Genomic DNA, 27,813 nt, shown 5'->3' on the forward strand with positions numbered 1-27,813 from the left:
AAGTTAAATATATTTTTAAATTCTTCTGTAGTCAGGTGGATGAAAGTTATATAACTCACAGACAATTTTTTTTCCAGCCAGTATCTAGCGGTAGGGTGCTGCCATTTTTGAATCAGAGAATCAGTCTGCTCAGTTCTGCCACTGCTGTTGAGACATGCTGGGCTCATCCTCCTCCCTCATTTTGGCAGATGTCTCTGGATCAGATGTCTCCAATGTCAGCGAGGTTTAGCACTTCTTTTGGCAGAATTAGATTTCTGAAAATACCTTTTAGTGTCAAGTCTGTCAGTGAAATATTCCAACATGCAGTGGAACAAATATATGTGTGACACCCTTATGCAATAACTAACTTGATGAAGTCATTGTTTGAAGAAACCTCAAGATAAATGCTTGATCACACAAGTCAATTGGACCTGAGACTCAACCTTCTGAAATGTCTAAAATATACATTTCAACTGAACTAATTAAACCGCATGGGGCATATTTTCACCAATGAAGGACTGAAGTTACACCCTTCAGAGACCAAGGTTGATCAGCAAGATGGATGTACCCAAGAACATAACCCCTTTTCAATGCTTCTTGGACTTGATAAACCACTTGGGGAAATTCACTCCAAACTCCAGCAAACTATGAGCTCTCCTACAACAACTGACAATACCGAGCACAATGTATTCCTGGGTTGAAGCAACATCAAGATGCATGTGAAAAAGTGCCTGGTCCACCTGTCTTGAAGTAGTACGATGTGGACAAACCTGTCACACTTACCTCTGATGTTTCACAGTATTGTTTTGTCAAAGCACACTTGCAGGAAGGCAGACTAGTTGCTTAGTTGCTAGTTTCTTATACACTGACAAAAACAGAGAAGTGCTTTGCAGTAACAGAAAAAGCATTCTTAACAGTTGTGTTTGCATGCTAAAATTTAAGAATTATATCTATGGAAAATACATTACAATCTTGAATAAACTTACACACATAGCTCAAGTGTGATTGCGGGGCATGATGTTGAAGCATCAGATGTGTTTCTTGATATGCCGTCTTGTCAACAACCACACTGCAGCAATGCAGAAGATGACTTTGATATCAGGACAATCAAACTTATCTCATCCCCTCAGCTACACTTAATAGAATACAAGGTGATGGATTCACCAATTCTGATGTGCTATAACATTATCAATGGCAAAGGATGGCCCCCATGTGACTTTAAAGTTTCAACTAAAATTCACCTGTACTTTCCATATAGGGATAGATTCACAATTTAACATGCCATTATAATGAAGGCCTAAAGCAATAGTCCCTAAATCACTGCAACAAGAATACATCACATACGTCTTGCTGTACACCAGAGTCGCTGGTACAGTAGTAACAAAGCACCATCAGTACAATATCAGGTATTGCTCCCAGGGATGAAATGACAGTGGACATTGAAGGAGCGTTATCATTATGCCAAGTTGGGAACAGAACAAAAGCATATCATTTAAACAAACCACTCAAGCTACATTCAGCTCCAGACCAGCTATAGTCATTGTAACTATGGACATTTTTGAGTAGAATACTGTCTGGAACGCTATCTAATGCTTGTTGATTCATATTCAGGTTGTTTTGAGATAAGCTCATCTGGCCACAGATTCATCAGAAAAAACACGCACTTAAAATTTGTGGTACGACAAGTCCAGCAGAGCACTGCATCTTCTACCGGAAGCACAGGTTGTTGGGCTCCAGACTTTGCAAAAACACAAGTGAATGGGAGCAGTGAAAGAAATTTTCCAGGAACCACAATTGTAATTCAGTCAGAAGGAAAGGTGTAACTTTCAGCTTGTTGCTCAGCCAACCCTGGGGTAGACTGACAGAAACACTGTCATCAAGCAGATAATGGGCCCAACTGAGTGACACAAAGCAACCCACACAATGGAGAAAAACCACCACTTACCATGAACTCAAGTAAGAGACGGCTCAACCTATTGTCAGGTCAACCACAAGTGAATATAAAAATATTCTGAATGGGTCTGTAAATTAAACCCAAAACACACAGACTATTGTTGCACTGACAATTTAAAAAATAGCATTTCAGTATGTGCACTTCATGTGTTACAAAACCTTCTGTGGAATTAAAAGTCACATACAGCTTTCCCTGACTCCGCTCACCTTTTCGTTCATCATTTAACGGTGTATGAAAAGGGTTTTCAAAACTAGCTTTTGCTTTTGGTGACGGTTTGACCCTCAATTCTGAATTATGTTGAAACCCCGTAAAGAACCAAAATTAAATGCAAGCCACACAGGCTCTGTGAGCTTTGCTTGGCTGCGTGACTGTTGAGGCATCTGACAGCGCCTGGTTCGCTGCAGGCGCATGAGGAAGCAGTGGCAGAGGGAGAAACTTGCTGACGTGTGTCAGTGTACCATTTTGTCAGCTCCTCTGCATTTCAATGCTGCCATAGTAAATATGACACAGGAATTTCACAAATAAGGTGTGAGGCACATATAACGCCTTATGGTGGCAGAAGAGTAATTGTCTCTACAATCCATTGTAACAATGTTTGAAACAGGCGTCACTTGTCACTCGGTAATGCTTTCTTGCTTTGGCTACAGGAAGGGGAATACTGATGCAGTGCCTACTGCGAACTTGACAGATTATGTCGTTGCTGTTCAGTAAATGATGAAAGTGACATTTTCCAACTAAGAAGTAATAAAGTACAACCCCGTACTACATGCTGATAATGCAATCTGTGACCGAGAATTTGCGGCGGCAGTACAATAGAAAGCAAGGTCCGACAGCTTCAAAGAATTTTGTCATTCAGACATGAGTTTTTTTTTTTGTTTGATGTGTTTACGGAAATTCACTCAGCTACAGAATTTTCAATTGAAAACACCACATGGGCCGTGAACAGAGGGCGCATGTCCCAGACATTTCCATGGAGCTCTGCGGTCGGTAGCCAATAATTTGTTTCCTGAATTAAGCCATTATACAGTAAAGGAAATGGAAGCACAGATCTTAAGAATGACAAATATTGGCTTTTTTCTTTCCTTTCAAAGCTATGTCATGTTTACTTCATCTGGCAAAGCCTTTGTGTCAGTTAAATAGTGCAGGTTTTAAAAATGAAGATGAAAGAAATTAATGAAAATCCCCTCCTCAAAAAAGTGTTTTTGAGGAGAAGAAATCATGTTTTTTTGTTGTTTGTTTGATTGTTTCCTGTCATTGAGAGTATAATACTCTGCTTCCCTTATATCGGCAGTTAGCAGCATACAGATCCTGTGAGCGATTTGTTTTTTGACCATCGTCCAGAATAAGTCATCTGAGTTTTTAGGACAGTGTTTACATATTTGCATGGGGTTGGCAGTGCAGCATAGTGCAGCATAGTGGTAAGGAGCAGGGCTTGTAACCAAAAGGTTGCTGGTTAGATTCCCTGTTGGGGCACGATGGCTGTACCCTTAGGCAAGGTACTTAACAAACACTTGCTTAAGTAAATATCCAAATGTATAAATGAATAACATGTTAAAATTGTAACCTATGTAAGTCGCTCTGGATAAGAGGGTCTGCTAAAATGACAGTAACGTTACGTAATAATGTTATATTTCCTCTTGAAAGGGTCGATTTTTGTTGGAGTGTTCTGACTGAGCACATTGGTAACCATGTACTGTTGACCACCAACTCATGTAAGAAAAATATATTCCTCAAGTAATCAGACCTGATTCTAATATGTAATACTGTACATTTTACTTGGCCCCTCATCCAGCTTTGAATAATTAGATTGATGCAACTTTTTAAAGCATGTGTGCACTCTGGTATCTGTGGAGGAGAATTGTGGGAGGTATACAGATGGAGTAAAAATGTTGAAATACTGTGGTGCTATTGCAGAAGACTCATGCTGCTGTGGTCCAGTATTGTTTGTTGAGTGGTTGAGGAGCAGCTGATTCATGCAGGGGGCCAGATCAGAAGAAAAGCATCAGACAGTTCATTCAAAGCGCTTTCAGCTCCTTTCATGCTGTCCAGTCTACCCCGCTATTTGTAAAGGTTTCTATCAGAAAGCATGATACCTTATGGCTCTGTGTGTGCCCTGCTACCTTTAGTGTATTTGGGTTTCTGTCCTTTCAGATTTCCCACCTGTCATCTAAAACATACAGCGGGAGAAAACAATAGAGAGAAGAGATCTCCCTTTTCACTGAACTGACAAACTGAAGTCCCGTCATTCCTCTTTCTCCCATAGCTGGGTTTCTGGAGTCAGTGAGCAGAATGGAAGAAGATGTGCTTCGATTTCATTTCTAAGCACAGCGGTTTCAAACTTAAGTGTGTTAACCTTGCAGGTGAAGCCATTGTGAGTTGCCGTATACATGCAGCATGTCTCTGTGGAGTACTGTGAGGGATAAAGCAGGTGGACAGCCGGCTTCTTCATCTTTATTTTTATTCCTCTTTACTCATTATTTATGAATAATAGTGGAAGGCATTTTATTTCCCCCTGGGCTGACATTTTGCTGACGAGAAGCTGCTCAGGGTAAGAGAAGTGTGCTTTGTCTTTTGGATCGTAATGTAAATTGTGAGGAATAGTCTTTGCTCCATCAGTAACCAGGGCATGTTTTATTAATGTCAGTCTCTCAGTTTCTCAGAAGGGATTCTGATTTGGAGGTATTTTTCAATGCTACTATGTCCGTAGTTTTTTGATAAATACTTTTTTTTCCCTAAGTCCTTTTACATGTACAACTGGTGTCAACCTTTAAAAGTTGTTTGCATTTAATTTACAGAACTATAAATTACTCTTCTGAAGGTTCCATTTAAATGCATATGTAGTATTACTTACTAAACTAGTTATTACTAAGTTATATCACATCAGTAGAGGTGTGAAATCACTACTTTCACTACAACACTATGTTCCAAGAAACAAATACAAAGGGAAAGTATCTGTTTAGGAAAATAATGTATTCACCACGTAGATAGTGATGTCAGAAGACATGCCGTCATTCACATAACTGGAGTTGTTTGTGACTGAATATTTGCAAACATCAAGTAAATTCTTCTGAGGAGGTAATTTGTGGTTTCTGTGTCTTCATGAAGTACCTTTTTTAGAAATCTGTTGTGTTTCATGTGTAATTGCATTAATACATTTTTATTTCAAATTTCTGGGAACAATATCAAAGTCTTCCTTATATCTGAAGTATTTTGAAGTAAACCTAAACTCTGTCTGCTCAAATCCAAGTTTACCTGAGCTCAAGACGTTGTCATGGGAACAGACCGCTATTGACAGTTGTCTTATTTTACAGAGGAATATAAAATGTATGAAAAAGAACAGCACGTACTCATGATCACATAGAATTCTTTTTTCTTCCCTTTTCTTCCTAAAGCGTGTTCTCCATAAACAGCAATACAGGGGTGTAATAAAAAAAAAAAAAAAACAGTGAGTCGTGCACATAAATTCTGTTTGATTCCTACAAGAGAAAATCAAAAGCAGGATGTGCACACTGTTCCTCCACATGCTCCCAGTGACACATTCTGCACTCAGTTATGCTTCTTTCCCAGTCACTTTTCCTGGGCTTCCTTTTTAGGAGAGAGGTGGAAAGGGGAATTTCATGTAATGTATAAAGCAGGCAGATAAATAAGTTCACAATAATTAGTCCAGTTGATAAGGGTATTCAGTCTGTTTATAATTTGTCTCATACAGAATACCTAAGCATATATCTCAGGAGGAAACATTGGGATTTAGTTGAGAATTGTTCCTGGCTTACATGAAAGCGGCTCCAACAACATAAAGAGTGTAAATTATTCACAGCGGAAGGAAGGGGATTGTAGTTGGAACTGTTAAATAGGAGGCAGAGCTAGTGAGCATATGGACGTGTGGGAGTGTTTGTGAAGAGGAGAGCTCTTTAATCTCTGAAGGTGCAAGTTTATGGGGAAGGCAGTCAAAAAGCACAGATTTCCCTGCTGTAGTGTGGAGATGGAAAAAGTGCAGTCCAAGCCTTCCTTTGTTTTCCAAGGCTGTCTAAAGTAGCTGCTAATTGATGACTTTGTTGCCTACAGTCTAGCAATTAGCAAAGTGGATTTTATGGAGTCATTCCTTTTTTCCTGGAGTGATACTGATGAGTGTTCTTAAATGTCAATCAACATTGATATGTAATGTTGATTGCCACTGTGTGCATGACCAATAGCACAATACAGACCTCCCATAAGTGCCCTAGGGTGACACTGAGCTGACTAGAGCTATGGAACAACTGACAATTTAAATCTAATTAGCATTATGATTATGAAAGTGATTACAAGCAATAGTCGTTTCATTTGGTTTTATTTATTTATTTTTTTTGCTTGAACCTAAGAATTAAGAACTAAAACTTTTACAAAATGCATTGAAATAAGGCATTCAAAGTATTAAGCATCAAAAACACTGAGCTTTTCACTTTGAAAGTGCCGTAGGAAATTCTTTCATAAGACATTAAAGTCCCATAAATTTAACGTTGATTAATACATTGATAAAACATTATTGTCAATTTTTATACTAATTTGTTTTCTCCATTGCTTGTTCTTACCATTAATTAATTTTTCTGAGGTTCTTGTCCTAGCACACAGACACTATTTACCCCTTATAAATGACTTAATGAATGTTCATTGAACAACAGTTAATGTTATGAATCATCCGCTGTATTGTGCTGCAGTGCTTGTCTTAAAGTAATTTGTGAACCATGAGTGACTGTAACCAATAGTAATGACCTTTTTTTATTAAAGTATTAAGTAATGTTTGAATAATATACTAATTAATAGTAAATACTAATTTACTATTAATATATTAATATATGAACTTATAAAAAGTGTTGCCATTGTTTGCAGCAAGAAAAGGTATGTTGCTTTGCTGCTGCCTCTACAGTCACAGAACTAACAGACTTTTTTATTTTGTTAAAATACTATGAAAACCAGAATACATTGTGATTGACTGTGGTACTCTAACTCAAGAGCAGCAAGGGCAAGAGCATAGTCAAAGCACGTTCCAGGATCAAACAGCAATGCAGTTTCTCATACAGAATTACTTGGTACATAGATTCAGTTGTCAGCTCAGTTAAAACAATACTCACTCCCTCCCCCCATACTTTTCATTCATCAGTACTTCACATCCATTGAGATATCGGAGAGCCTTAAATAAGCCACTGGCAACAGGTGTGTGGCTGCGGGCTGGCTGGAAGATGTGGTCTGGCTCTAGTCCACAAGGGAATGGAGCCACTCTGTAAGCACGTAGTGCTCTTCCACCACCACTCTCCTGGTATATATGCATCTATATTTTTTATGTGTGTGTGCTGAGTACTATGATGGGATGAGTAGTCTTTGATGTTGGCTCTCCTTCATGCTAGAAAAGGGACTTTCCTTTCCTACAGTGCCTGCAGAAACCTGGCCCCGTTGCAGCAACAGTGGAATTCGTGATGACAGCTTTGCTGAAAATAGAGGGAGATATGAGGACATGGGCGATTCATTATGTATGCCACGCAGATTCTGTAAGACAGTGCTAGTTTAGATTTCCAACAGTTGGTGCTTGTGAAAAAGGTGGGAACAGACAAAGGGCAACGGAGCCAGTGTCCCAGAACCTGCCAGGGCATGGAGCCTACAGCAGGTGTCATGAATGCATTTGCCCTGCTGTCAGATTTCAGGTTAAGTAAAGCGGAGGCGTTTGATAGCCGGATGCAAATTACCTTTAGAAATGCAAGCTTGTTACTGAAGTAAGTTGAGGGACATTCTTTAAACCCTCCCATATGTGATTTCATATGCAGGATGCACTGCTCATAAAGAACATACCTGCTATTCCTACCCTTCTATTCACAGTGTAAGGTGAGGGATTCTTTATTACAATACTCACTAAATTTATTCACATCAACCCTGCAGTGAGTGTTGGGGAGTTGGAAAGAATTTCAAATAAACACATCCTGTAATGCTGAATCAGTTGGTCCTCATCATGTGCACCCCAACACTGTGAAGAAACACAGACACATGTAACCACGCAAACATGTGCACGCTTTCACTTTGGCAGCATCACGTCCCAATATTTTCACCTATCGGAAATGACTAAATTAAAGTACACTAAGGCTATTCCTCAGCAAAGTATGTCCCTATCTCATTTATTGTTATGTTATTTTACATGGATATTTTACTAGAAGTTTGCCATTATTAAAGTCCCATGAATCAAACCTAGGGAAAGTGTTTGGTTGGATGCATTGTGCCTGATATGCAGCAGATGCATGGGCTTGAACAAGACTAGTCTGATACATACCTGGGCCTGTATGGTGAATCAAACATTATCCCTGGATTGAATTTATTTGTATTTATTTATTTGTTTATCTTGTATTTTATTGTAGCTTTAAGAAGACGTGGAGGTGTTATATATTGATTTTGGGTGTACTCCAATGTTATGCTATGTAATTGATTTTGAATGTACTTCTTATCTTTCTAATGCAGAGAGAGTGGAATTTGGACCTGCATTTATTCAGGAGCCTGATGACACTATATTTCCATTGGAATCTGATGAGAAGAAAGTTACCATGAACTGTGAAGCAAGAGGCAACCCTTCACCCACGTACAGGTCTGTGTATAATAGTATGTACCACAATGAGGAAGCACATGAATACCACAAGCCATCTCTTGTATAAAAGGCAAGAGGTGCCCTTGCAGTTATCTGTGGCATGCTACACTAACGCAGAGGAGAATTTGACCAGCTTTTATGTAATTGTCAAAATCCAGCCATTTAACATAAAAGGCTACAGCTGGTCATTCTGTTTGAAAGTTATGCATAGGGGTCCAAGAAAGGGAAAAAAAAATCAAAGATGTTTTGAATCCCAGTCTACACTCTAGATCGATTAATTCAATTACGCCTTCAGTTGTTATTACATTAGCGGCATCCATATTTCAGGCACCGCAGATCATGAGTTGTTGCAATCGGTATCGTCAGCAGTAAAATGTCATCATTACTCAGGAACGTGGCATGATCCCTCATATTCAGAAATGCTTTGGCCATGAATCAGAATGCATGTCGTCTGTTATATTTCACTCACTGTGGCTGGAACATGACCCTGTGCTGATTATTTGCTCGTGTCCCCAGATGGATGATCAATGGAACAGAGGTGGACATCCGAAGCGACTTTCGTTATAGCCTGATCGAAGGCAGCCTGATTATCACCAACCCCAGCGAGGCCAGAGATTTCGGGAGGTACCAGTGCAAGGTGGCCAACAGCCTCGGCACTGTTGTGAGCAGGGACGCTCTCCTGCAGTTTGCATGTGAGTGCATCTAATCAAACGTCTTGTGCCTGTGGAAACAGGATGGCCCTCACAGGGGGGGGTAGTGAATACCAGACAAACCCATGCAGAGGATGAATGTGAATGATGCTCTTATCACGTAGGAGATAATTATAGACCCATTTGGCTGGTTGTCTTAAAATAGACCCATTCGGTTATGCAGATAAATAAAGCGAGTCCTTTTTCTACATGCTCCAGCACTAGAGAAATCAGCTCCTGCATTTTCCCGTTAGCTGGGAAAGTGCCTGTGTTCTGTGCCTCGGTAGTGAATGAAAACAAGTAATGTGTTTCTTCTCCCATTTGTCCCCTGGCCTAATTCCAATTCATCAAAAGCCAAGAAAGCATACAAAGAGGCCGGGGGCACAGTGCTTGGTGAAAACGCATTGTTGGTTCTGCTTACAGTTTTCCCAGAGGCAATGACCATAATAGCCTTATTGCTATGCCTGCAGGGAGCATATGCTACACTATTTCTAGTCAACAGATTTTTTGTGGAAAATGCTGTATATTTGTGATTCTACAAATGCTATAGGGAGAGCTCTTATGTTCTGAAACTGTAAATACACCATTTAAGGGATGACAGTGGCTTCTAAAACAACACATTTTTTGACTGAGCAATGTTCTTTCACAGAGAGCAGCACAAGACTAGAGTCTGGCTTCCGTTTTATGATCTGTTTTTGAAGAGGTGACGTTAGTTGAAATGTCCCTATGTACCTCACATTATTTCACAGTTTGCCATCTAAGTAGTCAACATGTGCTTATCCTGTAACAACCTTCTGACAGTTTTCTGTATGCTGTACCCTTTGAGCTTTATTTGTGTCATTTTACAGCTTACATTTAATTTATGAATTATGTGATATGAATTATGAAATATGAAAGTTATTGTCTTTTATGTTTACTGATATAAATTCCTTGAAAGGAAATTGAAAGTTAGAGTGCAACTCAGTTAAAACAAGTAGGTAGAGATGTAGTTCATAAGAGTTTACGATAGTTTACATGAAAAATAATTTTGCAAAAAGAACCAAAGTAAATTACATTTCATGGACCAAGGATTGATTTATTGATTAATTGACAATGAGGAGAGAATATTTTTATGAAGATATGGGTACCAAACAGATGGTTTTAATGACATTTTTCTAATAATTCTGTGATCTCTCTGGACACAAACCTGTGAATCCATTTCTCTTTGCAAGTAGAAATTCTTTGTACCGATCTTGATCACATGACATTACACACCACAGCAACATATTTATAGTGACATATAAATTAAAAATGTTCTCTACTAAGATGACTTTCATTTGCTGTACATGGTAGCCTCTTTGCAGTGAGTGCCAGTCCCAAACTCAGTTTAAGTAATTAGTTGTAGTCATGTCAGAAGTGTGTGGCTAAACTTCTTGAAGTAGATAAGTATATGGTAATGCACTTTGGATGTGAATATGGGTTAGAGGGCCTGGGCTGGGAGCTTCTGTGACAGGAGAGGCTGGGACATCAACAGATGCTGCAGCCTGACTGGGCCAGGCCACCGGCAGTGCTCCCTGCCCTCCAGCAATGTGACCAAACTCCTTAATCACTGTGTGTATGTGTGTGTCCATGTGCATATCCCATAAGTGAATGTGTGTGTGTGTGTGTGTGTGTGTACTTGTTTGTTTAATTAACTGGCTATCTTACACATCTTTGCATGGTGAGCTGCAATCACATCAGAGCTATGCTGCCATGAAACAAAAGATGAGTTCCCAGCATCAGACATTGGGCTGCAGGGCCCTCTGTTTCTCTCTGCATAACAAATGCCTCCCATTTATCAAACTGCTGTGAACTCAGGCCTGGATATACAAAAAGACTGTGGGTCCATAAATACAGTTTTCGAATGCAAACATGTTAGTCAAGTGCAGGTCAAAATATTTGGGTTTGGCGCAGCTGTAGCATTTTGGACACGACAAATAAGTCAAGTGGCAAGTGGGCAGGGATTTTGTTGCACCTATTTTGTTGCACCTGTTCAATGGCTCCACATTATATATGTGGATATATGTATATATATGGGTCTATGTATGAATGTTTACATGGTATGTTTATGGGTTGCAAACTCTCCAGATTACAATAAATAACATAAGTAACAGCCTTTCCTCAGAATGTTAGTCTACTCTAAAATGTTTAGAATAGTAGCCATAATTAGAGACATTAGAAACATTAACACATTTCAGCTTTCCAAACGTTAACTCATTTATGCAAGTGTGGCAAGCAAACAATTGGAAAGCTATGACTATTCAGTAATTCTGTAGTGCTGAGGATGAAGCAGTCAAGGGTTTATCCAGGATAGTCACATGTGTGGACACATCCAGAATATCCAGGATAGACACATTATATGATTATAAAGTTGTCTTTGCAAACTGCATGGACTTTGACTGAATGGTCACCCAGCCTGTTGGTATAAATGATACCATTAACACATGGTGTATGCATCAACAGAACAGAACTGACCACTGACTGGAAAACAGGCCACAACCCAGTGCCACATTATGTAGTTATTTGAGGGAAATATCACTTCATTTTGATTTTTTATTTGCAATTTCATAACACTTGACTCTCATTTGAAGTACATTGCATACGGGTTTTGTTTCTTGTTATTTCTCTCTTTTTCCTGTTATGGTTGAGAAACAAGTAAGCCTGAGTCATATTCATATTGTTCTTGGCTGTCAGTATTTTATTATTTGACCAATAAACGCTAATTGTTAGATTGATTATTATAATTCATACACACAGAGGAACTAATTTAATAATGTTACAAGCCAAACACGACAGCTAATATCCATATTTTTTTCTGTTTAATAATATCTGGCTGGTTATTGCATATAATTAAAAAAATGAACTGTATTTTGAAACGGTCAATGCTATTTATCAACATTGTTCATTAAATATTGTCCTGCAGATGCCTTTCTCTCCTATTCTTTACCACTTTTTTAATCAAAATGCCTGCTGAGGAAAGACACAGTGCTAGCCTTTCTGCCAGCTCTCAGCTGGTGAAAATGCAGTGAAAAAAGCCTATTACCTTGTGTACATACAACCACACCCTAAAGTGTTTGTCCATCACCTATCACTTTCCTACACTGGGCAAAGAGCAGGTGCTCTCTGGATGAAATGCGCGCACTGTCTGCATTTTGCTGTTGTGAAATTACCAGAAACAGCCGTGCTGGCAGCATTGCAATTGCACCACTTGTTGTGCTATGAAAGTAGTGCACTGTGTGTTTTGATGTAAAAACTGACCCTAAAGACTAAAAAAAAATTAGGTGACATATAGGGCATAATGTATCAGGTTTTCAGTTTACAGCTATTTTTCACTGATGTCACCATGCGACTTGGTCCTTGTTGCACATGTTATTTGTCAGGTGCGCCTGCATTAATACCATTAACACGGCAAAATTGGGATGGTATTTTATAAATAAAATCCAATATATATTGATTGATTTTGATGTCTGGTTTGATTTACAAAAGCATATTATAAACACAAGCCATAAGTCATAAGTGCCATATCCTCTTAGTTAAAATTGTGCATCTTGTCTCGATAATGTTTGTTTTTGTATATGACTGTTTGACATGTATTACATGTTTGACTACTACATATTTTGCTACATGCTTTCATAGAATGTCGTTGTACAGTCTGGATCAGAACTTTGTGTCCATAGTAGCATCAAATGCAAAGCTGGGGATCTGAAACTGATGTTAAGTTTGCGATCAAGTGACAAAATCCAATATGACAGCTGGCAATCAGTGTGGACCAGTTCTCATCTTTCCACCTTTTAAAATTCCTCAAGCAGGCTATTTTTCTTATTTGCTGGCTTGTTGTTAGTGAGTGTGTGAATTGTGTGAGGTGTGCCTCCTGTGCTTTTTCCATGGGCATCTGTGACAGGACAGGCAGGGTGCAGGGTGTTCTTTATTTGCTTGTTTGCCAGAAAAGTATCAGACTTCTCTCTTGTTTTTTTTCCATCCTTCTCAGCAGCAAGAGAAAAACAATGCAAAGAATAACATGAACTTCAGACTAGTTTTGCCCATTCCTTGTGCTTGGGGTACAAAATCCCAGGCAGACAAGCAACAATTTCAAACCGAGCGCATCTGTTGTGTGATTGTCTTCCGCTCTCTGTACTGTACCTCCAAACTGGTCCCAGATGGAGCCTTTCGTTCTTCATTTTGAAATGTTGCAAAGCTCGCACATGATCTGTTTCATGACCCACACTCTGATGACTGAGAGCCGACAGGTTTCCACTTGTCTTATACTGCAGTAAAAACATTTTACTTTTAAGTTACTTTTCATAGCTAGCATGAACCTACCAAAGATACTCTTGCCTATTACTATGCCCACTACTGCCTTTCCTAATGTGTCTTGTCATGAGGTTTTGAAGCCTGATGTGTCAGGCAGTGAACTGTTTGTCAGACTGTTAACAGTTTTTTCATATGCAATGTTAATATAATATGTCACTTTTACCTATTATATTTTATTTAAAGAGTCCTTGACTTTGGTATTAACACTGAACAAATATATGCTCGGTATTTATAAACGCTTTAAAATAAATGTGATTTCTACTGTATGTTCTGTAGCCTAGTCCCTTCATATAATAGTGGATCTATGGGGAAACTGGATTGAATTCACAATGATTCAGCTTACAACAGCATCTCCAGGAATGCTCTGTGGCATAAAAGCAAGAACCCTCTGCACATAGCTAATAAGTTGCCAATTGATCTACACAATTTTGTTATCGTAAGGCAAGTTATTGTTCAATTTTAGTGCATACATTGAGATTATCCATCTGATCTTTTGGCTTTGTTATGGAAATGTTATGTTATGAAAATGATTGTAGAAGTTTGTACTTGGGTATTTGGATATGCTTTTTACAAATGGCAATACATTATTTTTATGCAATCATAGTCTTTCTTTCGATGTTTTAAATTTTCATTTTTATTAATGTTTTCCTGTACCTAGCTAATTGCCTTTCTTGCATGAAACAACTGGCTGTTCTTATTAGACTAGAAATACTGAAGCTTCCCTCAGCCCTGTTACAACAAAACATGCTGCTGATTTACAAGGATTGTGACTACTGAATTAAACAAAATGAGGCCCTGATTACAGCTTTTAATAGTGTTGAAGCCTTAACCTCAGCAAAGAGCTTAGATTGAATCAACTCCTGAGTTCCCCTTAATGGTTGATAAATGCATATATGTAAATGAGGAGCTCTTTCACTTCTCAGCAAAGAATCTTATCTGCTCACGTGTCAATCTATCTTGCATTATTAAAGATACATGAATATTGATTCTCTTGCTTTTGTCTAACATTACAAAGAGGGAAAAAGGGGTCAGGAGGAGATGGAGATAAAAATCAGGACGTTACAGCTGTCAGACAGAAGCATCAAGAGAAGGAAGCTTCAGACCGGAGGGCAGTCACTTTATCTCTCTTTTTTGGCAGTGCTCCTCACAATAGCTGCCTTTCCTATGCCTCTGATGCCTCCATAAATATTTCCATTTTTACTGGTACACCCTGTCTCTGCAATTTACCGCCCCATCTTCGAAAAATGCCTCAGCTACCTTTGGCCTGTGGTGTCAAGATCCAGGGTGTGATATTTCATTTATTCATTTATTTATTTGAGTATTTTTTTTCTTCTTTTTATGGTCAAAACACAGAAGAAAATCTATTTTCTCATTTAGACTACAGGAGAAAGTATTGATTAGCTATAATTCATACGTCGTGTTTGAATTGACGAGTGGCCGGGGTAAGGCGCTGACACATAGAACAAGGAGGAGGCAGCGACGGGCACTAATAAATCAATAGGCGCTGTGGTGACATTGCATTTAGGGGGCGTTCCATCACTTGCACTCCTTTGACAGCTCGTTAGGTCAGATCACCCTCCTTGGGCTACACTTAACAAGCTGGGCTTTCTCCTCCGAAGATGGTTTCCTGTGTCAAAATATGTAAGCCTGACGAACACTGTTGAAAAAAATGCAAAATGTCAAAACTTTGTGTTTTCCCCCTTTGTTGTTTGTTTTTATTTCCTTTGGTGTTTTTTTGACATCTGAGTTGGACAGGCCTGTCCCCCCACTGGCTGTTTCATTTTTTTTATAGAGGAGTCTGTCTTTGATCTTGACCTCCTTTACAGTGGGGTGGCTTCTTTGGATTGCATTATAAAGGAGAACTGAAGTGCTGGCTGCTGTGTGAGCAGGGTACAGCCTCGCAAGCCCCCTGATCACCCCATATTGCCAGTGTCTGTTGCTTCATCCTGGGCACACACGCGTTGTCTTCCAAACCTGTGTTAGATCTCAGCTGTAAATTCTTTTTTGTCTCTTCAAAGAGTTTTAAGTGACTGCAGCATGCTGCATATAATCCAATAAATCAACAACTGGAAACACTGGATTCCTGCTGACCTTTTCACACAGGGCACAGGGTTTGGCTGTTTTCCCTAATCTAACAAGTACTGGCATTCACTATAGTATAGCATGCTGTGTGTCATTCATGGTTCCCAGCTTGTCAAATGCAAGCACGCTGTTGTGTCGCTGTAATTGTACTCAAGTAAAAAACAAATGAAAAAAATATGCACTGCCATGGCAATTCCACTACCATGACTTCTGGTTCAGTGTGAGCTAATTTCCAAAAACATCAGTAATGGAAAATAAGCCACATTTAGTGTATATTCAGTTCATACACTTAAATGTGTCTTATTTTCCATTGTTTGTACAAATGAAAGAGGCATGAGATGGGGATATATATTTCTGTTTGAACATGTAATGCTATATGAATATCCCAGCATTTTATAAAGATAGACTCACAGTTATGCAATTCAGTTCTTTTCGAGCAGAGATTAATAATAGAGTTTCGCGTCAGGATCGCAGTGTATTGAAGTTCTGTCATTGCCACAAATTTGTCAAATTCTCCTTTCCCCCAGTTTAATCATGTTGGCACATGGAGTGGAAACTGTTACGTTTGTACATTCTGAAAAGCTCGACTGTAGTTATGACTATAAATGAAACTAACCATGGTAGTTCCAGCTCTTTAATGCCTCTGATTACTTTCCCTCAGTCTACAGTCACTTCAGTTGTTCTACAAATGAAGTGTGACAAGCCTTCCAAAAACAGTCAGCCTCTTGCTTCTCAAGATAAAGGCTTTGAACCTTGAGCCCATCTCAGCATGCCTGAAACTGAGAGGAAATGCAGGTTTCCCAGCAGTGGTGAGATGCAATTATCAAACGCTTCCAGTATCGTGGTAAACACTGCCATCAGAGTGATGGCACGAAAGTGCTGGGTGTGCACAAAACTGCCCTGGGTCAACAGTTTGTCATTTGCTTCCCACTGTGTGGCAGAGCTGCCACTGGAAATTAAAATGGCCCCTTATAAGCCTGAAAGGGGGCAATCAACAGCGTCTGGATTGATTCCCAAAATAGCTCTGCCACAAGACCTTTCCTGGAGAGTTGTCCAAAACGGGGGGGACAGAAAAGCTAGAGTTCTGACAAGTCTGTGTTCTGAATGAGGCAGAATGGAAAGTAATTACCTGAGCATGTTTAGTAAGCTTACTGCCTGTATTTCGCAATACTTTCGTTAGCATGCCTTGAAGGGTAGAGCAATAAGAAGGTGTGCATGAGCATACACACATCAGTTGCAGTCTTCTTTCAGTTTCTTCATTGTTTCAGACACTACAGGAGAGCTGCTAGGAGCTGAGAGGATCATACGACTTCTCAGATTCATCAAACGTTTGAGTCATGACTCACGCGCACAGATCCCCAAGATATACAGGTGTTCTTAAAGCTTCAAGGAACCTTTTTTATCCCTCACAGTGAATGAAAAGAGATTGTATGGTACTTCCCAGAGGCTGTAATGACTCCACCATTGATGAAGGAAAGGCTTTTCCAGATCACAGGTCATGCCACACCACAGTTCGAAATGCTGAAAATCTGTTCTCCAGGTCTCAATGCCTTTAATGGTGTCTTTTTGCTTGAGGGAAGGAGTGAACCCTTTTAATGCTGTAACACTTCTGATCTCTGTGACTAGGTTCAGAGATTCCTTTTTTACATCAACAAGCAAGCCCTTTAATGACACCGTGCTCCCAGTATTATGGGGAAGCCAATATTATGGACTAACTTATTACCAAAGACATGTTCCTTCCTTTGGTATGTTTGTATCATAAACAATACATCAAAAGTCCCGTATTGTCATTATGTGGCGATGGTGTAAGGATGATTCCTGGTAATGTTAAATGACAGTACATTAGTAAGCACTGTATATGGCCTATCCCTGCCCAAGTTGGATAATTGAGTTTTTTGGTGTAAATGGAGGTGCACCTTGTGGTATTCAGCTTTAGATAGGATTGACCTTTTACAAATGATTTAAACATTGCTCGGAATGAAAAGCGATTTGACCATGACTGATTTGTCAAGTGCCCCAGCGCTACTGAGCTGTCAGCTGGCTGTTGCTGATTTCAAAAGCATCAAGTGACACAGCTGCTCCAGCTGTCAGCATCACTCCTGCATTCTTGTGCATTCTTGTGCATGCTGCTTAGACTTTTACATATTCCTGATTCATGTGTGTTTTATGAAAGCTGTGTGGCCAAAAAATAAAGACCGACTCTCAAGTTTATCCATGGCCATTAAGGACAGTTTGGTTCGATTTTATTAATCAGGCTGCAGAGAGGAGAAAATTAATGAAAGTAACGTAGATGTTTCTTGTCATTGTAGACAGGCAGTTTCTGTGCCCTTACTGACCTCTGTGAATTAACTTTGTGAATGAATACAGAAAAAAATGTATTAATATCAGAAGAGAATGCAGCTATACAAAATGCTGTATAGATAAGTGGTGTGTACGTCACAGTCCTCAAAACATTTTGGGAAACTGTGATGGACAGGCCAGATAAGTTGCCAAAAATATTTGTTCTGTCCTGTTTTAGTTCTGAGTGCTATTGTAAGGAACTCTAACAGCTTAAATGGAATATTCCTGCATGTAGAGCCCTGATGTTCAGCATTGTCAGCTGGTTAAACACGAATGCATGGGAATAAAAGCATTAATTGGCTGATCATGTGGCTGACTTAATGGCTAGTTTCCATGTAAATAACTGATCATCATCTCCGTGCTTCGTGGTGACCAACTGAAAATTGGATCAAATGACACACTGCGTTTCCTGTGTTGTCTTTGATATCTTGGTAAATCACTTTGTTTATCTCTTCATTTCATAGAGGCTCATCTATGGTGACTGAAATAACTTACACATTCATTATTATACATAAACTGTACTGTATCTGTATTCTACAGCTGGCCAATTACTGAAGCAAATTCAGTTTTTTTCAGGTACAATGCAGTGCCTCACTGAGATTGTAACCCCAGTATTTTAACCACTAGTCCACATTGTCATCTAAGCCAAACACACACGCCATACCATACTTTACATGTTGTAGCATTTCAGCTACCCAGAAGAAAACACCTTACAATTTTTCTATATAACATATATACACAGGGTGTGGTGGGGATTCATATGTCCTTTAAGTTGTGATTTTTAAATCACATTCAATTAATAGCTTGGATTTTGAGGTGATGCATTCGTGTTTGATTTAGCATGTCTTGGCCAAGAATGTACAGGTTGTGGTGAATACATTTTCCCCAATTTAGCATGGCTCTGATCTCCAGGGAAACTGTACTGCACCTATTGCTGTTGTGAATGAAATACAATTTAGGACATACTGCAAATACCCTAACCTCAAAAGCACCTTCCTTTAAAAGAGCAATTGTATTCTGACCACTTCTTTCAGACCATGTTCAGGGTCAGCTGAGGGGAATAAGACAGGCTGTGGGCAAGGTTAGGGTTTTAATGACTATAACGCCTCAATTGCTCTTGGTGTCTGGAAGTAAAATAAGGAGGGAATGTAGCATGAATTACATTTAGAATGGGGGACTGAAACTTTATTTACAACAAATTCTCTGCTATTTTAGAAGCAAATGAGTTTTCCCATTAAGACCACGTACAAATCTAAATTAATACTGCAGTGAACATTTTAGAATTATTGCAGAAGTAGGCAGAAAATATGTAATGTAATCTTCCATACTCAACAGCAGGTCTGTATGCCATTTATAACTCCCACTAAAACATACACACGATCGAAAAACAATTACACAGATCTCACCATATAAAACCTGCCACAAGAAAATGACACTCCTCCAAATGGATAGGATTTTAGACATAAAATTTTAGTCATGATATGGTTTAGTGTATTGGAAAACTTCATTGCCCATTTTACAGTGAGAAAATGTATTTATATGAGTCATTGGTGGTTTTTATTATTCTATTATGCATTTTGTACTACTGTTGTTTTGTACTACTGTTGTTGCTATTTTGGACAAGGTGTCTCTTCAAAAAAATGTTTTATTTCAATTGGAGACCCTGGTTAAATAAAGGTGAATTAGTCACTATGGAGTGTACTATACTTATTGTTCCATCCGTAGCACTTGAACCATTTTGTTGTTTGAAATTGCAAGTCATGGATCTCATAGGGCATGTACAGTAGAATAATACAGTTGATATTCTTTGGTGTGATGTGGAAATCAAGCCAAAAATCTTCTCTCCTTTGTTTTTGCTGTGTTGAGTATTGTATGTTGGTAAAGACTGTCCTCTCTCTGTCTCTGCAGATCTGGGTAACTTCAGTGGGAGAATAAGAGGAGGTGTGTCTGTGCGGGAAGGCCAGGGAGTGGTGCTCATGTGCACCCCCCCTCCTCATTCCCCAGGTAATATTCCAAACCACCATCACAACCACCATTTCCCCCACTGTCCTTGCTGTCTGAAACCAGGTGTTAGAATAGCCTACCAAAGATGAATCTCAGGATTCCTGTGGGCAACAGCGCTTATTTAGTCCTGAGCTAAATTGGATTTCTCTCCTAAATGACTTTTCTCTCCGTGGCTATAAGAAGATGTGGGCTGAAATCCATGTAAACCACAACCTGTAAATCTGATTCCTGTTTTGGGGCAGTGTTTGACTCCTCTATGAATTTCAGTAATAGAGGCTGCAGCAGATCGTGGCAGGATTGTGACTTGGGCTTCAGAGTTTAAAAAGCTCAGAGAAAACAGGATTACAATAGAGGTCACTACCCCAAATCACATTCCCATCAGTTTTTCAATATTGTACATTAGGGGCCGCAACGACATGGTTTCAGCTAAGTCTTTATCTCAATTATGTCAATCCCAGGATTTATTTACGTTTTATGGATGGTACCGTGGGCATTTCTGCTGAGCTCAGCTCAGCTCTTCTTAGCATATGTCATCTGGTAATCATAATCCATTATTTTATTACGTTGCTTCTCTGTCTAGGAATACCTGATTGATTTTTTTCCCATTTTCCCCAGGGGGATGAGGTTTTTAAAGATAAGTCTGTTGCACTTAGACGTAATTCTGCTTCAGTCTGATGCAGGCGATGTGGCATTACAAGAAAGAATGCCTGCAGATGATTTTGTGGGAGGCTAAATTATGGAATAGCCCTGCATTGCGTGGTTTTCTCTTTTATCTGTTTCTCAGCTCCTTTTTCAGGTGTTTCTATGATCACCAGTCACCTTGCATTGTTTCATTTCTTGTTGCACAGTTTTATCAGGATACCTTTTTAGCAGTATCACACAACCGATCATCCTTCCTCAGCCAACAGGCTGGCAAAGCGTTTCTCGAGTCTCAAACCCTGTGTACAAATGAACTGCATGCTTGGCACAGAATTGAAAAACCTACACGCACAATTGTTCCAGCAGCATGTGGGAACACTTGATCCCATATTTCAAGGCTCGCCATAGGTGTCCTCTGATACAAGTTCTTATGTGTGAGCTTTTTCAGAGGCCATGAATCATCCCGTTTTTGTTTAGATCAGCTCTGTTTCAGTGCTGTTATGGTCCCACGGGACTGTTTCCTGAGAGTGCTTCAGCTCCAAGACCCCCTGGATGCCATATTGCCTGTCAGTGTGGCAGGCGGATACCAGCGACTGCACAGCTGTTGGGAAATAAAAAAAAAGCAGCACGTGTTTGCCGTGAAATTGCTCCTCCGCTGATAAATCACTCTCCTAAAGAAGGAAAGGGCGTCTCATAAGGGAAGGATGCACGGCCTTAATAGATGGGTTTCTGTACTGTACGCACTCGCATGCAGGCGGGGGAAATTGAGCCATTTTAAATTGCCATGATGCACCTGGCGCATTATTCAGGCTGTCCGCTTAAATCAAATGCTATTTTCGGCCTTTTCCTTGTGACTGTCCACCCATCTGATCAACAGAGAATCCATGAGGGAGAACAATAAACGCCACACATCTCCCATAAGGCCAATATGAGAACTATACCACACATCACCTCCTGTGTTAGTCCCGTAGGGATAGTACCACCTAAGTAAGGACCATGAAAATGAAATAGGATTATACAACGGGTGAATGGGTGACTGTCACATGTGCCATATGGGAACACAGCCTGTGATGAAAAGCATCACAATAAATCCCACAAATGTGTGGCTGTCTTTTATTTACCTGCCTCTGCCATAGAAGAGCTCATACAAATTAGTTTGAAGAGGGGATGGAGCAATTAAAATGGCAAAGTAATCAAACCTAATTCAAAGGCATTGAGCTGTAAGCAGGATGTTACCTTAATTTTACTGCTGCATAGAGAATGTTTGACCACACTTAACAGTTATTGACAATAAAAAAGCACATTGTGTTACTGCGCTGTTACCACTGTGGTGTCATTCCACACACAAATCCAGTGATTGCAGGGTCTACTGCATTTTTATTGGGCACGTTGCAATTCCAAGATGAAGTGTAACACATACTGTCTGGGTTTTAGGTGATTTTTTACTTGCTATATATAATAACTTTAACCAAAAGGAGCACAATAAATAAGATTCTTGACAGCAACTGAGAGAATTGGCCATACAGCAGCTAATTTAAGCTGAAGCATAAATTCACTTCTCTTTTATTTTCAGCTATGTTTTTGATTGAGTCACAAATGATAAATAATCTCTATTAGTTTATAATACAGTGTTTGTTCATTTACCCAGCGTTTTCTTGTAGCGTATGTATATTTAGTATACAGCTATATTTAGTATTTAGCCTGCATAAGTACACATCCTGCTGTTGTGCGCTACGGTATGTTATTTGTAGAAAATCATTCTAAAAGGGGACATTCAGACCAGTGATTTCTACATCTATAGCCACCTGCAGTGCTTTTTCTTCAGCTTTTTAGGGGCAGGGTGCAACTGGTGCGCGGCGGCCTTCAATGCCTGTCAAACATCAAGACAAAAATAATGACAAGATTGGGAAATCACACAGAGTTTTGGAAAGGAATTAACAGCCTGTGCATATGACAGTGAGTTAATAACTGATGTGTTAAAGTACGTCCTGGGGGACCCCTTGCTTAAACGACAAAGGGGCTGGGCTCAGAAGGCGCCGTCGCAATAAATATCTCATGACAGTTCATTAGGCACATTCCCAAACAAGAGCAACAAAGGGAATTTTGTTTGTAAGATAAATATTCATAGTTTATCGCAGACAGCTTAGCACTCTGTTTGACAAATGGAGCTTGAAGCTATCAAAAAAAAAATGCAGTCCTTCAGCAATTTATCAGCAGAATTACACCAGATGAAAGGTACGCATTTGAACTGAAAGGGAAAATGATAGCACTGGACCAAATTCATGAGAGTGACTTTGTGAGTACTTTCCCTAAAGAAAAGTACATATAAATTGCTTCCGCAGACCTTAGATCACATGCAGTGCAACAATGTTCATGCCATCCTCTGAAAGAGAGGACATTCAAATGCAAGTGACCTACCTCTTGTACATATTGATAAAAGTCAAAAATGGGTGCATTTTGCATTTTGTCTGTCATTCATATTAACTTAGTACAACACAACAGATGCATGCGGTTACAAAAACATATAGCATTATACTCCACACTAACATGGGTTATGTTTAAATGTGCAGCGTGACAAGACAGAATATACTTTATTTATGTGCACATCTGTGCAGAAATCTATGTTGGCAACTCCTGACAGCAAGATACGATTTACATTCCTGGCTGTCTACCATAAATAAATGAAAGGCAAGGCTACTTGAATATTAACAGACATTTTTACAAGTGTAAACTGAATCTAAAGTTTCAGGGTCTTTCCCTGTTATATGGTTTATGAAAAGTTTACACTTATACATTAAAATTATATAAAAGTTTGTTTGCAATTGAGACTGATTTGGTTGCTTGGTGCGTTAGAAGTCGGATGGTTCTTGCCATTTCATTAACAATGCCATTGGAAGAGTGCCCCAATTTCTATCTAAGATGTTTTCTGTCTGTCTGTGCCTCTGCCAAACTAGTCTCTTCAAGAACCTACCACAAAATGTGAGCCTGCCAAAGGCCAGAGAACAATACTGATGAATGATGTCACATTTGACATGCACAGTATCTCTTGTTACTAATTCAAAATCTGGGGCATTTATCTCTGTCTCCTGTTCTCCCATCCAGCTGTGTCAGAATGACTGTATATTTGATTTGATGTCCAGAGCAATGCCTTTCTCTTCTCTTAAATCTTTTAAGGGCTCCTCTGGCTTTCTGCCATTGAAGATTTAATGCTGTTGGGTCTCTTAAAGGCATATCAGACAGAACACTTGAACATTGCAACAGTTGAACAAATGATGGATCAATGCTATATTATTTATTTTCCCCCAGGACAGAATTATATTACCATATTTGATTATTATGATGTCACGTCACTTCATCCGTAGTGAAATACATAAAACACATTTCTAATTGGTGTTGCTTGTGTTCTTTTGTCTCATTATCACTGGTGAGTAAATGAATTTCAGGAAATATGTCTTCACTGAAAAACATTTCTACATCAACAGGACCTGCAAGAAGTGATTAACTCATCATCTCTGAATTTCACTTTTTCACAATGTTGATGGTCTTTATTTCTTCTTTGCTATAGAATGGCAATGCCACAACATCACCAATATGTCTGCACCCTCATGCACTCAAGCAGCTGTGGTACAAGTGGATCTTACAAATGTACAAAAGACTCAGGTCCAGAAATTCCTTCACTTTCCTTATTTGCATGCATTTTCTTTTTTCCACAACACTCCAGAGATCACATACAGCTGGGTGTTCAACGAGTTTCCATCATTTGTGATCGAGGACAGCAGACGGTTCATCTCCCAGGAGACAGGGAACCTGTACATCTCCAAAGTCCAGCCCTCGGACGTCGGCAGCTATATATGTCTCGTGAAGAACCCAGTGACCAATGCAAGGGTCCTTAGCCCGCCAACACCGCTGACGCTGAAAACTGATGGTGAGGCTTCCAAACTGACCCTTCAGGCTTCTAAATGCTGTCATGCATGCTGGCTCTTTCACTAACACATGTGGATGGGATTTTTCAATGTTTCATGTGTATGCAGATAAATATAGTTAGTATTCTGCACATCTATTTGTGTGAGGAAAAACAATGACATTCAAAAGATGTGGTGACATGGTGACATGATCCACAAACGATAGGAGGGTCAGCACCAAGTGAATGAACATTTAACACTTTTGGTTTTCTTGTTTACTGTTTATTTTTTAGCAGGACAATATTAACATGACAAACTTATCTTAATTGCTCTCAGTGAAACCTTAAAATATACTTAACAGTCTATGACATAAATATGGGTTCCAACTTATTTGCACCTCATATTTTTACATTAGTGGGCCCTAATATTTTTAAATTAAATTTATGATCATTGTTTCATATGAAATTTTATCATTTGAATAGTTACTTAAAATAGGTTAAGCATGTAAAATTTTGCAGTATATCTGCTTACAAATCTATATGCACTTACCTCTTACCAGCTATGTATCCTTATAGTTTAAGCAAGCATAATGGGTGTGGTAAAATTGCAATTTTATCAAGCTGTGATAAGATATAATTATTCTACTTCTGCTTCTTCTTAGTCTGTCAGAGTGGGCATGTTGGATCATAACCGTGAATCACAGTGTCATGAATGTCTAGCCTCCCCTCCCTCAGCCCACACTGCTCTCTGTGAGGCTACAGCAGCGTACCCGAGGAAAACGGCCATAATTAAAATTTGCCATTTGAGCAAATCTCCCTGAAGTACTTTAATACTTCATATGCTGTGATAAGTTTCTAAATACAAACTCAGTACTGTATATCCTAAAATTCCAGGTGGAAGGGGACTCTTCCTCTTAAGGAGCAGGCTCAGGGAAATATGAGAAATGACATACATTTCAAACATGCTCGCTAAATAGATAGTGAGAAACGGTGTATCATTAGCTCAGAGCTCTTCCTCCGCACACAATGTGCCTTGGTGAAACCGGCCTTTGGGGAAATCATTTTCCAGCATAAAATTAACAGACTCAATGGTCCTGGCTCTAAATGGGATTTTACTCTTTCATACGATCCTCTTAGGGGCTGTGCTAGAGCATGGTTAGTTGGATTCATGCAGAGCTCTCACTGCAGGGCTTTATACGTCTGACTGCACAGAACACTGTCCATCACCCACCACGCAGGTGCCCATCGACATTGACAATGTGAGGTTGTTCAAACGGTACTCCGAGTGCCCTTTTTGCAAGGACTTAGAAGCACCGCCAGCCGGTTGCCTTTCGCATTGCTCGACATATCTACCTTATCGGGACAGCATCCCTTCCAGCATGCCTCTCCCTTTCTCTCCATTTGCATAACCTCTCTCCCTTTGTAAGAAGCGCTCCCTGGAGACATACACGATGCTAAAGGCATTACCATATCACGTTCTGTTCTCATTAGCAAACATGGCAAACGAGCAGAGCAGCACGTCTAACTGCCTGTGACCAGAATTGCACGCAGCCGGCTGGAAAACTGAAGCAGTGAGAGTGAGAACAGGAGGGGAATTTGAACAATGCTTTCTCTTGTGTGGTGATAAAATGTCCTTTGTTTTTTGCAAAGGTGATTACTCTTTCAATTATGTTATGTTAAGAAAGTTATGTATGTGTATATTTGTTGTGTGTGTATATATATATATATATATATACATATATATATATATATAATATTACAACTTACAGCTTTCCCAATGAGGGGACTACCTTATGTGATACAAGTATAACAGAACTACAACCCTTGCCACACACTGCAAAAAAGATTTGATTAGCTTGCCCAGAAAAAGGCCTTGGCCAATTTGCAAGACAGCTTGTTCTTCCTGTGTCGTCACTTTCTGTAGCTGACTCAAGCCTTCTCTCACACTTCTCAGCTTTCACCTAAGACTTATTCAGACTTGAGCATGCTGAGAATTTTGTTGCGTGCCTCACTTAAGTATTTTTCAGCTTGGAGATTCAGATTTAACTTACACACCCACATTTATCTGAAAATGTGTGATACAAAGTTGTGCACTGTGAATAAAAGTAAATTGCCCTGAAAAAGCACACTTTGCTTCCTGGAGCCTAGATTTTCCCATAGAAAAGTTGTCATTGCAGAACGCAACTGGAACGCAACTGGAACTGAGATCAGCCTTTTCAATACTTTTTCATAAAATGGTACAAGTTAAAAATGTCTGTAGGCTAAGCTTTCTCTTACACTATTCATCAGCTAGATAACAGAGCAAAAGCAACAGACAATATGAAAGTTTGTACATACATACCAGCTGTATGGAATACATAATTCAAATCGTCAATCTTTTAATTGTATTAAAAGTAGTCAAGCCAGCTAGCCAATTAACTTGCTACCATTTCAATGATAGGGAATATTACTGCAGCTGAATTGACACATTGCTGGCCCCTTTCAGACATGACAGTGTTAGACAGTAATGTACTGAAATGAAATGAATACCTTTTTGTATTTGCTTGCTAGCTAGTTATTGCAGTTTCAGATGAAATGGAAATGCAGTGGAAATGAGCAGGGATCATCACCCAAAGGTTACCCCTTTCAAATGATAATGTTACAATGCAACGTGTTTCAGGAGGCTTTCCTTTTGTGTTCACTGGCTGGCTGTTGTCATCAGAAAAAAGCTTGAAAATTCACCACCATCACTAACCTCAGGAACACGTAGCACCTACAGGGCTCATTGTGATTTGATCTTGCAGAACATCGTATGACAGGGGGCATTATTTGCAGATATTTATGTAGCATACGTGTGTGTGAATGTATTAACAATGAACACATTAGAGTAGCTAAATTAATTTATGATACTGACACCAGCTGAGATGAATGTTGTTAATGACTGTGTCTAGCAGTCTGTGCCTCCAAGTTTCAGATGACAGAGAGAATACTATGATAATAACAGAGGTGAGTATAATATATGGTAAACTTATAATATTAGTTCCTAAGCAGCTCATGAATGAATGCTGAATGGTATGCAACTCTCCACGGAAGCTCTTAATCTGGGTTTACATACACATATCTCAAGTCTGAATCAGCCCTGTAATGAGCTCTGCTACTGTAGCACAATATACTTTGAACACTGTTTTAGTGTGTGCCAAGGTTTAAAATAACAGATAGCACACAATATATACAGTTGGCAAGTTGCACATTGACATGATAAATGTAGTATCGCCGGTGCCACACTCATACCTGGTACGTATCGTTGCAGTTGCTT

At 39.4% G+C, this 27,813-nt stretch overlaps 1 protein-coding gene across 1 annotated transcript in view; it reads left to right on the forward strand.

The window, feature by feature from the left end:
• Window positions 1–27,813, forward strand: part of cntn5 (contactin 5) — a 155,841-nt gene that overhangs the window by 81,949 nt on the left and 46,079 nt on the right. Inside the window, exons 4-7 of the mRNA XM_036536353.1 lie at window positions 8,411–8,534; window positions 9,051–9,226; window positions 19,883–19,978; window positions 24,339–24,542. Of these exons, the coding sequence (XP_036392246.1) occupies window positions 8,411–8,534; window positions 9,051–9,226; window positions 19,883–19,978; window positions 24,339–24,542 (600 nt within the window). The remainder of the gene's footprint in view (window positions 1–8,410; window positions 8,535–9,050; window positions 9,227–19,882; window positions 19,979–24,338; window positions 24,543–27,813) is intronic.

Source organism: Megalops cyprinoides, chromosome 9, assembly GCF_013368585.1.
Source record: "Megalops cyprinoides isolate fMegCyp1 chromosome 9, fMegCyp1.pri, whole genome shotgun sequence".
NCBI lineage: Eukaryota > Metazoa > Chordata > Actinopteri > Elopiformes > Megalopidae > Megalops > Megalops cyprinoides.